This window comes from Sipha flava, unplaced genomic scaffold (genome assembly GCF_003268045.1).
Source record: "Sipha flava isolate LNK unplaced genomic scaffold, YSA_version1 298_pilon_pilon, whole genome shotgun sequence".
Classification (NCBI taxonomy): Eukaryota; Metazoa; Arthropoda; class Insecta; order Hemiptera; family Aphididae; genus Sipha; species Sipha flava.
Window position 1 is genome coordinate 247086 of NW_020272970.1, and position 15092 is coordinate 262177.

The 15092-nt window shown below is 28.6% G+C and overlaps 2 protein-coding genes across 10 annotated transcripts in view; one reads left to right on the forward strand and one right to left on the reverse strand.

The window, feature by feature from the left end:
• The window catches only part of LOC112685898 (gastrula zinc finger protein XlCGF57.1-like), a 67858-nt gene extending 54419 nt beyond the window's left edge, over nucleotides 1-13439 (forward strand). For 8 of the 9 annotated variants that reach the window (XM_025557943.1, XM_025557936.1, XM_025557941.1 and 5 more), the window contains 3 exons: nucleotides 3417-3496; nucleotides 4848-4994; nucleotides 12177-13439. In XM_025557943.1, the coding sequence (XP_025413728.1) occupies nucleotides 3423-3496; nucleotides 4848-4994; nucleotides 12177-13329 (1374 nt within the window). In that variant the 5' untranslated portion in view covers nucleotides 3417-3422 and the 3' untranslated portion in view covers nucleotides 13330-13439. Of the gene's footprint in view, nucleotides 1-2186; nucleotides 2298-3416; nucleotides 3497-4847; nucleotides 4995-12176 lie in introns of all 9 variants that reach the window. The other variant, XM_025557934.1, reaches the window with a different exon arrangement.
• On the reverse strand, nucleotides 57-1085 carry LOC112685915. Its single transcript, XM_025557964.1, has one exon. It carries the CDS (start codon nucleotides 1083-1085, stop codon nucleotides 57-59), a length of 1029 nt encoding a protein of 342 aa, XP_025413749.1.
• Nucleotides 13440-15092: the final 1653 nt, after the last annotated feature.

Below are 15092 nucleotides of genomic sequence, written 5' to 3' on the forward strand. Positions count from 1 at the left end.
GATTTTAATTGTCAGTACGGTGCGATTTAGAGTTGTTTCATTTTTTTTTTTTTTTTTCAATCCGAAGGTTGGTTTACAACTCCAATTCTCCATTCAAACCGATTCCTCGCCTTTTCTTTGAGTTTTTTGAAGGTTTTGACTTTTGCATCGATTTTAATTTGTCCTATATACGAGTTCCGCCGACGTCCTGCAGTTTTCTTTCCTTCTATCATACCCTCCAATATTACATTATGCAATTTTTCCAGGTGTCTCAGGGCATGTCCAACCATTTTCCAGCATCTTCCTCTAATCGCATCTATGAGTGTACGTTTTTCTCCCACTGTTCTAAGTACTTCATTCGTTTTCCGCTCTATCCAACTTATCCTTTCCGTACGCATCCAGCACCACATTTTGAACGCTTCTATTTTTTTCTTTTCTGTATCATTTATTACCCTAGTTTCACATCCATATGTTGCAATACTCCATACATATGTTTTTATGAGTCTCTTTTTGATATTAAGATGTATCTTTTTTGAAGTGAGCAACTTATGTTTTTTACTAAAGGCAATTTTTGCTAATGCTATGCATTGTTTAATCTCGTGGACACTATTGCCATCAGATGTGATTTTACTTCCAAGGTATACCATTTCTTCTATCTGTTCCAGTTTTTGATTACCAATATATACATCATCTTTTACTTTTGGGTTTCTGGCACAGAATAAGATCTTCGTTTTTGTACTATTTATTTTCATTTCTGATGTTCTGAGTATTTCATCCATTTCTTCAACTGCACGCTGTATGTCACCTTCACTCTCAGCTATTACCACAATGTCGTCAGCAAATCGTATCATTGAAACGATTTTTCCACCAATTTTGATCCCAATATTTAATCTTGTTAGCTTTGCTTTCACTATATATATAGCTTTTTCGATGTAGCAGTTAAAGTGTGGTGGTGATAGCGTACACACTTGTCGGACTCCTTTTTTTATTTGAGCGTTAGTTGTGATTTTTCCTTTTTTAATGCAGGCTGTCTGGTTCTTGTACAGATTGTGAATGATTCGTAGGTCTTGTTGTTCAATACCTATTTCTCGTAATATATGCAGCATCTTATTCCAATTTATTTTATTGAAGGCCTTTTCCAGGTCTATGGAGGCCAAATATGTGATTTTATTTCTATCGATCTGTTTATCAATTAGCACTCACAATCCTAAAATTGCTTCTCGTGTACCTTTTTGTCTTCTGAATCCATATTGATCATTTTTTAAGTATTGTTCCACTTTTTCTTCTATTCCTCGATTTATTATTTTTATTAGGATTTTTGAGACATGTGTCAGTAAGCTCAATGTTCTAAACTGCTCACAGGAATTTGCTCCACTTTTCTTTGGTATAGTTACAATTATGCTTTTACAGTTGTTTGATTAGATGGCATAATTACAGTGTTATCTGCAGTCCAAAGGTCACCGCACGTGGCGGTGCCTTGTCTGTGTATTTATTAGATTTCGCGACACTGTGTTTTGCTAATATTAATTATAATTATATTAAAATGAATAATATTACTTAATTTTGCTGATTTATTGTTTGAAGTCCTGGGTTATTAAAAGAAAAAGAAAACAGAATTGACAGAATTAATGAGGTTGTTGAATCAATCGGCGTTGAATATAAGTATTTCCACATGGAACCGAAGTACAAATTGAACATAACTCGGGAGTGAGTATATTGTGTGCGCACTATTGGACTGTCCGCACAGAACTGAAAAAAAAATATTGAATTATATTTAAAATAAATTGTATTAGGAATTTTACTATTTTCTGATAAAATTGCTGGGAATAATAATTGAACGTATATAAAAAAATAAATATGAATATATTTTAATGTTCATATATAATATGCTTTTAGTTTTTGAGTATTATGAGTACTTATCATGTTTATAATTTAAAAATAATAAAATATGTTTTTGTATTTTGTGTATATTGCTTGATCATATTGGTGAAAATCAGTATAAAAAATGCTAGAGAGTCAAAAATAAGTTTTGATATTGATTTTGATTGTATTTATTGACATAAAATATTTTACTTGATGTTATTTAAAAGTTTAAAATGTTTGAATTTGTATACTAAATTATCATTAGAGAATTAACTGTGGACTACAATACTTCCACAACATTTTCCCATAATTATTTATCAATTTTTTTTTTTTTTTTAAAAAAGAAAAATATATAAAGAAATGGCTTCGAATAAAACTATTATCAAACCAAGAGATCTTAACAATCTACAATTAGAAGGAGAAAGCAATACTTACAAAAAGTTACAAAAAAAAACGTAATGTAAAACGCATAATGAGAGTACAGATTTTATAAACATTTGTTTCCTTTATATAGTCTAATGAATAACTAATATGATTCGTATGAAATGTTTAATGGCTTTTTGTTTAATTTTGTATTTATTAATTTTAGTTAATTAATGCATGTTTAAAAATTTGAAAGCTATTAGAATAGTATTGTAGTTTTAGTGAAATATGACACTTAAATTATTTAATATTTTATAAAAAAAAAGAAATACGAGAAAATAAGAAATTTTTTTTTAATCATTAAAATTTAAAATATACATATTTTATTTCTTCTTCTTCTCGTGTCGGTACCAACGTCAAACTTGGTCCTGAAAAGCAATGTTTTACCACTTCACTGTGGATAGTAGAATTGGCTAGCGAATTTTGCATTGTATAAATATTCTGTTGGAATCTTAGTATATGATAAATTCGCTGTTTCCAGGGACACCACTTGGAGGTTTCTACCACTTCCTCACATATTTTACTAATTTAAGTTTATAGTACAAAAATTATATTATATGGTCATATACTTACAAGATCTTTTATAAAATAAGAATACTAAAATTATTTTTATTAGAAGTTTGTAGTACATATATTTGATAGAGGGTAAAAAGAGAATTTCAAATTTTATTTTAAAATACTCTTTAAAACCTCAAAATAATTTAATTTTCATTGCTTTTGTACAAATGTTTTAATATCTATTTTAATAGCTTTTTTCTGTAGTTGGATTTTTGTGTTTTTTTAGATTATAGGTACAACTGTATATTTTACATAGTATAATTTAACACATTAATTTAATACCTATATATAATTTGAATATTGTCACAATATTAAATAACTGTAACCTTTACTTTAAGATAGAAATTATTGACATGTGAATACAATATATTTTTATTTATTATTTTATAATAGATTTTGATTTTTAACTCTACACATTTTTTTTAATTTAGATTGTTTTTTATTTTTGTATTTTTACTTGCTTTTGCTCTAGAAAATTCCTTATACATTGTTTAATATTTATATACAAATTTTTTTTAAAACAATTATTAACAAAATAAATGTGTACTTAATAACAATTTTTTTAATTATTATAAATTATTTTATGTTCACAGTAATCAATGGCAATCAAAGAGGCTGTACTTTCTAATATGGAAAAATATCAAGATATTGAAAATTCTTCTATAAAATCTAAGTGAGTATATTTAATAATATCATAAAAATAAGTCCTTGAGATTAATATAGAAACCAGTTATGTTAATTATATTTTAACTGTTCTTTACGGCTACCGCCAAGGGTTCCTCTCTTATTATCAAACCTCATAATTTTGATGGTTACAATAAACTAGTCGATTACTGCAACGAATCGGATTTAGAATGCCATACGTGGGCACCCCGTCATATCCGCCCTTTCAAAGTTTTTATCCGTAATCTGCATTCTACTATTCCTGTTGAAATATAGAGAAGGCCCTCCGGGATTTGGGCTTCTCAATCTTAAGTGTGCTAAACGTCCGCCACAGAATTAGTAAACAAGCTCTATCTCTATTCACCGTTGTCCTAGAAGCAAGGGATTTTAACCAGAGTATCTTCCAAATATCCTCTCTCCTTAACTCCAAAATAGTTGTCGAAAATCCCCATCAATCCCGTTACCTTCCTCAATATAAACAATGTCAGCGATACGGTCACACTCGCTCCTACTGTAGCGAATCACCACGTTGTGTCAAATGCGGCAACAACCAATTCACCAAGGACTGTGTCAAATCTTCGGAACTACCTGCAAAGTGTGCGTTATGTTCTGGCGCACATACCGCGAACTTTAAAGGTTGTCCTTCATTAAAGAAATTTATGAACACTTATCGTAAAAATCATAAGAATGGTCACCTCAAGACCACACCACCTGTACCACCATTAGTGCCCTCAAAGAAGATCTTGCCAGTCACAGTGGAGTCCCTGTCCACGCACACCCGACACAAAGAAAAATCCAGGGCCAAGACATACACAGAAGCAACTTCAAACAATTCTAATGATGAATCTATATTAAATATTTTATCTCAATTTGTTACACAATTACATTCCCTCATTACTTCATTAATTTCACTTTTATTCACACTCTTAAACTCATTACTTATCTAATAATACCGTCTCTCCTTAATTATATCTTCCCGAATCCAAATTAATAATCATTATTTCTTATCAACACCTTTTGTATACTTAACGTTTAGTTATCACCAATTGCTATTGCCTCAATGTTATTTTAATTTCTTAATTGGTTTATGTAATCACTATCTGTAATTGTTGAACTGTAATAGTTAATAACTAAAGGTTCTAAAAAAAAAAAATAAAAAAAAAAAAATATTTTAACTGTTAATTTATTCCTATTGTTGAATTTCTAATAAATCTTTTGCAATCCTATTTGTTTTTATTAGCTTAATTAACTGTTTGAAATGAATAAATAAATCATTGCTAGAAAATTTACCTATTTTATGATTTTGGTAAAAATGAGTAATGAAATAATTTATCTAACTTGTATCTTGTTTTTACTTTTAGATATAACTATGTACTTGAAAATTCTAAAGTATTGATTGTTCCACTTAATAGATGTGATAAGGATTTACTTAACTTACCCATAAAAGAGGAAATCAAAGATGAAAAAATACATATTATTGATGACGACAATAAGTTATTGCAAACAGAGTGAGTATTATGTTATTAAATATTAATCAATAACTCTTTTTAAATAAAACTCAATAATTTATTATAGTATTGTTATTGACTATACAAAAAAAGTATGGCTAAGCCTATTTTAATATTGTCAAAATAGTATTTAAGATATTTAAATTTAAATATTAGTTCTTTATACAACTCTCTGAAGACTACATTTGTGTGATTTTGTAGTTGATGAAGTATATATATATACTGTATGTTTTGAACAATTTTGATGGAATCTAAAAATCTAAAAAATCTAAAAAAAAATCCAATTTCACTGAAATCATTGTAACATTTTATAAAAATATCTAGAGGACTGAAAAACGTTGTCCTGTTCTAAAAAACATGTTAACCTGTTTTGTGTGAGCGTATAACATTCGGATCAAATTGTGAATTTTAACTATTCTTGAATCAACTGAATCGCGCACACTAAAATTAATAAAAATCAGTCTAGCCGTTTAGGAGGATCAAGAGTGAAGTACACAAGGATAGAAAAAATATATAACGCACTCCCATTAAAAATGAGAACTAAAAAAAGTAATTTTTCATTTTTGAATTTAAAAAATACAAAACTTTGTATTATGTTTTATAATTTCATTATTTGATCAAATTAATTAATTTTTTCCATTGTACTCACAATCTTATCTCCACTTCCTAGATATTTTCGATTTTTTACATTTTTTTCCAATTAGCCATTTTTATTTAACAAGTGTCACTTTTAATTTATTGTTTTTATAGTAAAGATTTTGAGTATATGGGGTTTCAATGTAATAATTTACATTATGATTGTTGTTATAACTATTTATTTGAAAGAAAAAAAATTATTTAAACATGACTTAGATATAAGAAACATTATTTTCAATAAATATTAACCAAGTCTAAGTTGAATTTTAGGTAGTCGTTATGCTTGTAAATTTTTATGAAATCTGCATAAAACTTTGGAATATGATTGTTTTTAATGATGTCAGTAAATTATCCTTAAATTATTAATATTGTCTAAGAAACATAAAACTTATGTTATATAAGTCAACTTATACAATTGCGCATATACAAGTTTAAATTTATTATTTTTTTATTTTTTTTTTTTTTTTTTGGAGGTTATTTGCTTGCAATTTTGTTTTTAAAATTATTAGTAAAATGAACCACGTATGTAAGCTATATATTTTTATTTTAAAAATTTTCGGATATCCTATACAATTTCCGGTCATCTGGATAATTGGATAACTTTTTGTATATTATTGATTCTCAGTTTTTTAGTCGTATCTGACAACGTCCAGACAATACCCATAATATGTTAACTTATTTGTGAAATGTCTTCCTATAATATTAAGTGAATAATAGATTCTCATTATATTATAACTCTTTCTATTTAGGATGATTTATTACACAGGATTATATTTATTTTAGCTTTGGGTTCCGTTGTCTCGACAAAAGTTCTACGAGACGTATTATGTTTCATTTTTTTAAGCCTGTCCCACAATAATCCATTTTTTTCCTTGCCTACTGTTTTATATTACTTTTTTATTTTAATAAAGTCTACTTTACCATAGTATTTATAGATAATTGTTTTGATAATTTTAGCGGATTATTTTGATGTTATAAAGTTATACTGTGTGTATAAATTAGAGCCTAGAGCAGGTGAGTTATTACTCTTGTGTGGGATGAATGGATGAAAGTGGTATGGTATGGATCTCTTAAAATTGTACCATTGCTATGTTTAAAACAATTTTGAGTAAAAGAGGACTGATAAATTAGTTTAATACAGTTGAGTCGAGATAACTCAAAAAACTTATAGCTTGAATTGTGTTTTATTCCTCTAGAAAATTCTTCCCATATAAATTAGTTAGATATCTCGAATAATATATACATATCTCGAAGTGAATTTTTATCCCCCTTCAACTTCGAGTTATCGCGACTCGACTGTATTTCTAAATATGGTTGTTATAGTAGATAAACTAAATTTCTTAATAACGTAGGTTACTTATTTAGGTATAATGTTCTACCTTTCAAAGAAAGAAAAAAATATAGGCATCCAAAATTGTTTTTTATTTATTGAGAAAACTGTAAAGAAATTTAAAAAATGACCTCCCTTTGAATTTATCAACTAGATTTCATTAATTTCTTATTTTGTGATAATCGTTGCATTACTTTTAAAACCATTTTAAGTATTTTGTTTTAGATAAAAACTCAATATAAGACGAAAAAAAATTTGAAAAAAAAGAAAAAAATTATCTCAGATCATCATACCTATCATATATAAAAATATTATTATAATTTATTACTAGTTAAATTTTTTTTATTTAATTAATTATTATAAATATAACTGTTAGTGCTGCTCCTCCAATTCATTCTTGTCCACCAAAGTTTTTCCACTCGACCACTGATAAGCAAAAATTCCATGACTTGGTTGATCGAAACATTAACCTTAAAATTAGTCTTAAAACCACCCAAGAAATTAATGATGCCATTAATAATTTCACGAATGTTATTCAAACTGCAGCATGGGATGCTAGGACTTCACACAGGCAACACTTTAACCACTCCCCTTCGATCTCTGAATACATTCGCATATTAATAGCTAACAAACGCAGAGCAAGGGCCCTATATCAACGATATCGCCTCCTATCTCTCAAGCGTAATTTCAACAACCTGGCAAACTCTCTAAAAAAAATTCTTTCTAGTCACAAAAATCAAGCACAAACCAACTACCTTGCAAATTTGTCATCGAAAGACAATTGCCTTTGGCAAGCCACAAAAAAGTCCCTGCAATACCAAGCTCCGAATACTCCGCTTATAAATCCATTCGGTGGATTAGCTTCTACAGACGCTGTTAAAGCTGAATTGTTGAAAAATCACCTAGCAAAAATCTTCACCCCACATTCCCCATCACACAGCTTTAGTTAACAGATTTCTTGACAGCCCTCTTCCACCTACTCTCCCATCGAAATATTTTACTCCCAATGATATTAAAAATGCAATTCAAAACTACAGTCTTAAAAAATCCCCTGGTTATGATCTAATAACTGCGGAAGTTGCCAAATGCCTCCCAAAAAGAGCAATTGTCTTGCTAACAGTTCTGATAAATGCCTCCCTAAGACTAGCTTACTTCCCGCAACTTTGGAAATTTTCAATAATAATTGTATTTCCAAAACCAAAAAAACCACCTGATATTCTCTCTTTATATCGACCTATGAGTCTTTTGCTCTTTTCGCAAAAATTGTTGAAAGGCTTATTCTTAAAAGAATTTTGCCATACATTTTTTCAAACAACATAATTCCGAACACGCAATTTGGCTTTCGTTCTTTTGAAAAGAAAAAATACTGCTCGTGCGTGTTCCTTGATGTCTCATAAACCTTTGACAGGGTTTGGCATGAATGGCTACTAATTAAGCTAAAAGCTTTTCTTCCCACAAAATATTTCTTACTCATTAAGTCTTACCTTACGGATCGTCACTTCCAAGTCATGTTTGGCTCTTCCTTTTCAAATATTGAAAAAATTAGCGCAGGAGTCCCTCAGGGTGGCATTCTTTCACCTATGCTATACAATGTATAGCAGACCAACCTACCTCTCCAACAACATCTGTAGCTGAATTTGCGGATGATAAGGCAATTATATCAGTACATGAAGACCCTCACATTGCTTCTTTAATCCTTCAAAACCACCTTAACCTAATGTCTGTCTGGTATGATAAATGGCGAGTTAAAGTCAACCAAACAAAATCAATTCATACTACATTCATTCTTCGTCTCCCTCCCTGCCCAGAAGTCTTAATAACATACCAATCCCTTCATCCCAATTTGTTAAATACTTAGGCTTAATCTTTGATCGTCGCCTGATCTAGGGACCTCATATTAAAGCTAAAAAAACTCGCCCTAAACGAACGACTACGCTCAGTAAAACCACTAATATCTAACAAGCACACTAAATTAAACACCAAACTTCTCATATATAAATCATTAATCAAGCCCATGTGGACTTATGGCCTACAATTGTGGGGCAATGCAAAAGTAACTAATGTAAATAAAGTTCAAACCGTTCAAAATAAAATTTTAAGATTAATCACTAAAGCCCCACCATATGTCTCCAACTACTCTCTGCACACAGATCTAAACATAAAAACTGTTCATGCTGAAGCCATAACATATTACAAAAGATTCCATAACAGACTTCCATATTATCCTAATCCCCTTATATCCAATTTAGCTTCTCGTACAATTCCAGGCAACCCCACAGGTCGACTAAAAAGAAATTGGTGTCGTGGTTTACTAAATGAATAATCCAAATAATTTAAAATATATATATATATATATATATATATATATATACAATTAGGTAGTATCTTCACTGGTTGGCTTCTTCCCTCACGATTTCATGTACAAAATATTATATCACATATTCTAATTGTGCCTAATGGGTACAGATTGTATATATTTTGTTAAAATTATAAAAAAAAAAAAATTATTACAAATATAATTTTTTTAAATACATACTTTAATAGCATATTTATTGATTCTTTAGGGTATAAATGCATAAATATTTTAAGGTTTTTAAGGGCATGAAGTCCCTAGCCCTACGTATAACTATTAATTATACTATAGTAACTAGATAATTGATTCCTTCAAGTGCATTAGAAAAAACTATTATAAAATGTCATTTGTTTCTTATATTTCTGTAGAAATCTCAGTTGATATTTTTGTTTCAATAATCGATTTTTGGAACTTATATTTGAGATCAATTTTATACGGTCTTAAGAAATTTAAGCTAAGTTATATAATTACAAAAATTTAAAAAATATCTCAATTAAAAACTCAATTATTACGAAGCTTTATTAAATACTTAAATACTAATCGAACTGATTCTGATAAAATAATATAACATATACGTGTATATTCATCTTAAATTAACAATTTTTATAATTTAAATTTGTTATTATTTTTGATTATTTAGTAAAACCTCGATAAGACCGAACCCCTTGGGACCATGATATTTTTCCGTGTTAACGGGGTTTCCATCTTGAAGGGATTAGTTAATTATATGTAATTTGAAAGGAAACTAAAAAAAAAATGTTCAGTAATACTGGGATTTCCGTCTTATCGAGATTTTACTGTAATATACTAGTACTAATTTAATTAAATAAATTTCAAGTTTAATATTTTTACTCGTATTGACGTAGTCGTATTTCCTGTTTCGAATGGTAAAATTTCGTATAAAAGTTGTTGCACGACACCACATGCCAATTAATTTTTGTCATAAAGAAGCTACTTCTAAAAAATCCTCATTGGCGCGCTACTGTCTTCTCGAAAATGTTAATAAAATGTTAACTTTTTTTTTATTGCAGTTTAAAATCTTCGGCCATCACAGATTCTTCGTGGTTGGTTTTAGCAAAGTATATTGGTTTAATAAATCATGTGATCTTACGGTGCGAAATGTATAAGTCCATGAATCTAAACGCCAAAGGCGGATGACTTACATACATTGAGTCACTGAAGTGATATTTAGTTTTGATGCATCTCTTGGTCAGAATAATACGATCAAGGAGAAAACATAATCGTGACAGATTTGATGCCTAACCGTAAAATATAATCTCACGTAGTTAGTGATCAAACGCAATTGTTAAATTATTAGTATTAATAATTCCTGACCAATTGCTCAAAATCAGTAAAAAATTATTCAATTGATTAATATTATCAAGAAATTATGTACTGTAATATTCCAGAAAAAATTTAAATTATCAAAATATGTACATTATTATAATAACATAATAATAATATTTTCTTTAACTTCATTTAAATAAATTGTTGAATATCTACTGAATGGTCTTGGTTATAAGTCATTCATTGAATGTGTATTAGAAACACCTATGGTTGTATACGACATCATTATTTTGTATTTTATCAAAATTGTTATATATTTAACTATATATATATGTATCGAGCAATAGACCACTATATTCATATGTATTTGGTGATCTAATTTGCTCGATTACCAAAATAACCAAGGTTCCATATGAATAGACTCTCATACACATCACCGGGTTTAGCTCAAATTAGATTAGTAAGATCTTTATTTCATTTAGGGCTGTATAAAGATCAAGTCTTTGCTTCAGATGCTTATCTTATATTTTATTTTTTATAGTGCATCGCAGTAAATATTGTGTAGTATTGTCTAGTTAAAATTTTGTTGAAACGGTATTTTGAGCATGTCTATAAAAATTGGAGTTTTTTAATCATATATCCTTTGTCCATAGATAAATTGTTGTTTTCAATTTTTTTGAATACGCATACGGACAAAAAATAATCAAAATATCCTAACCTAACCAGAATACTTAAATTCCATTTTTGGGTTATTTGTAATCATATATTACATACATATTGGTTATTCTATTTATTGAAATAATTCCCCATGATAATGAACTGAAAATAACCGAATAATTTTCTTTTAATACATTTTTATTGTCATCGCACATGACTTTTATTCTATACGATATCAATAATTGAGCAGTACTCGACTTGTGGGGGGACGCAAGTGGACGGAGTACCCCTAACTAATTTTCAAAAAATTTAGTGTCTCCCTACTATTATTACATTATAATTATAACGCTTAAAAAGTTTTGGGAACGCTCTTTTTTTTAAAGCAAACAGAGTCCCCCTTCTTTAATTTTACCAAGTCAGCACTGTATTTGAGTAATACATTTTATTAGTTTATCATTGGTACATTTCCGTTATTAGTTTAAAAATCTTCGAGTTAATTTTCGATCTTCAATTTCAGTACAACAGTTACTAGTACCAATTTATTATTATTGACCAACGATGTTGCTTGTTGTTTGTAGGATGGAATGTAAAGTTAGTTTCACCAAATAGGTATTTTTGCGTTCTCAATTTAAATAGCACGTTATTTGCTAATATATTTCAATGTTAGTATTATTTTCTTTAAATGTTATTGATGGTTCTCTTTGGGATCCGTGTATTATGTATTGATTAATATAGTATTATTATTATTATTATTATTATTATTATTATATGTATGGAGTTAGTAACAAAGTTTATTTTTGTATTCTAATTATATATATATATATATATATTTATATTTAAATTACATTTAATGAACTAGATTATCAAATATAGATAATTGTCGGTCTCTTAAAATTAATTATTTTAATAATTTTTTCAGGAAAAAGGTTAACACTGAATCAATGTTGGAAGCAAAGAACTGTGAAATAAAAACTGAGCGTGATATAATTGATGAATATGAATACAAAAGTATAGTTATTAAAGATACTGCATTTAAAGACCAACAAAAAAATACCAAAAATGTAGAGTTGAAGTGTCACGAGTGTAATAAATATTTTACTTCCCCCATAGCTTTAAAATTTCATTTAAGAATTCACATTGGAGAAAAGTCATACATATGCAATGTTTGTAACGATTCATTTACACAAAAAGGAGGTATACAGTCGCACATGAAAAATCATGTTGGAAAAAAGTCTTACCAATGCAAAATATGCAATATAGCGTTTACTAAAAAAGGTACTTTACTTTTACACATGATGACCCATACTCGGGAGAACCCTTATTTGTGTATCGTTTGTGACAAATCTTTTACTCAAAAAGTGCAATTGCAAACACATATGGTGGATCATATCGGGGAAAGTCCTTACTTATGCAATGTTTGTGACAAATTGTTCTCTCAAAAATCGCACATTAATCAACATATGCTGACACATACACGAGAAAAGCCTTATTTATGTGACGTTTGTTCTGAATCATTTAATCTGAAATTACAACTGCAATCACACATGATAATTCATACAGCTGAAGAGCATTATTCGTGTGATGTGTGTAATAAATCTTATTTATATAAATCATGCCTGAACTTACACATGAAAAGTCATAATACGCAAGTAATCATAACTCAAAAATCAGCAAATAATGAAGAAGTAGAACAGAACAATGATGCTGTTGAATCTGTAAAATCTTCTTATTCGTGCAATGTGTGTAACAAATCATTTTTGTACAAATCATGCTTGAAATTACATTTAAGAATTCACACTGGAGAGAAGCCTCACGTATGCAATATTTGCGATAAATCATTTACTCTTTTAGGAACATTACAAAATCACGCAAAAATTCATTCCCGTACAATGACTTATTTGTGTGAAGTATGTCATAAATCGTTTTCATGTCGATCATACTTGAAATTACACATGAAATTTCATACTGAAGAAAAATATTTTATGTGTAATATTTGTAACAAGTCATTTTCTCGAAAATGGTCAATTCGTAATCATATGAAAATTCATATGAAAACTTCCGATAGTATGTGAAAGTTTATGTTTTGAATTTGCATTTCATTGTAGTTGTTAAAACAATTTGAATTATAATATGTAAGAATTAGAATTATTTAATTTTTTTTTTTTTATTGTGTAATCTGGATTTAAAAATAATATTTAACTTTGATGTACTTGATGAATTATGTTTAAAAAACGTTCAATAAATAAATTTTATTGAGAATAATGTGTCTGTTGCTCAATAATTATTAGTGGTTGGAGAGGGAAAATATTTTATCATTGTCAAATCACCTTGATTAGTATTTAAAATATTAGCATTAACCAAATATATAATTGTAATAATTACCGTGATTAAAACGATTTAATTGATAATTGTTATAAAAAAAAATAGATGTATTAATAAAACAATAAAAAGTTTTTAGCTCTGTATAAAAGTGTTTTATTTTACTGTGGCTAGAATAAAGATAACAAATAAATTTAATTTGTCTGCAATATCAAATTATAAATTAATTAAATTTATTTAGGCCGAAACTTAGTGAAAACCATAATATATATATATATATATATTATCTAAAATACTAATTATAATAGAGGTACATAAATTATACAACACTTACAATAATATATACATATTGATATATTCTGAAGTTTAAAGTCTTAACCCGTCAGTAGTCGCGTTTGAGCGCGACGCTCACTGGAATACTATTTTTGACAACATTGTCTATTATTTAATTCTTATATTGTTGACATATATTTATACCTTATGTTATCATACCTTGCCATTTTTTTATAAATAAAATAACCCAATTCATAGTATTGTGTTGAAATGATAATAGATTAAAATTGTCAGTTCCTAGTCGGAACTTCCGACAAAGTGAGCTATTGTTTATGCATTTTTCTCGCATTTTATTTTTGATTATTTCACATCATAATGGCTGAAAGTAGGTATGCAAAATGTATGTAATTGGTTAGATGAAACAGAAGAAGAAAATATATGATTCTAAGGGTACTAACGCTGATCCAAATTTTGTACGTACAAATACAGGCGAAACGATTGATTCAGAGTCCCATACAGATGTTGAAGTAAACATAAATCCATCTTCATCAAGGATAAGTACTACATTAACTCCGTGTAAAAAGAGTGGCTCGAGACGCAAAATCTATTATTGATTGTTGAAAGATATTTTTCCCGTAAATAGTATGTCATATTTAGGTATGCTGTAAGTTATGTAATAACCGTATTTGCAAAGAACATACAAATGCTATATGTAAATTCTATCAATCGGTTTCAGAAACAAAATTAGATTCAGAGTAAATACCTGTATATGAATTTTTTAATATAAACAAACTAATAATAAATAATTATAGTGATCTTAATAAATTATTCATTCTGGAATTCTCACTTACAGTTCGAATAAACACTTTTAATAATGAAAATTCGAAAAGTGCCGTTAGCACTAACCGTGTTCATACGCACCTAATTCGTGTTACAAATACTAAGGCGCCTACTGAAGGTAATCTGTTTATTTATTTATTATACATTTGAAGGTAAAATTAAATAAAATTTTCGTAATTATTTTTTCTTAAATTATAGATAATATTGGCAGATCATTTTTGTAGTATTATATTGTAATCGCAGTGCCGCTCAAGGGCAGAAAAAACAGGGGGTACTTGCCCAGTTTAGTTTTTGCCTTCACGTTTTAATACCGACAATAGACATCCGTCGAGACAGTCTTGGCAAGAATTTGGGCGAGCAGTACATTCTTGGGTTACAGGCACGACTGGCCTCGTGTCCTTTG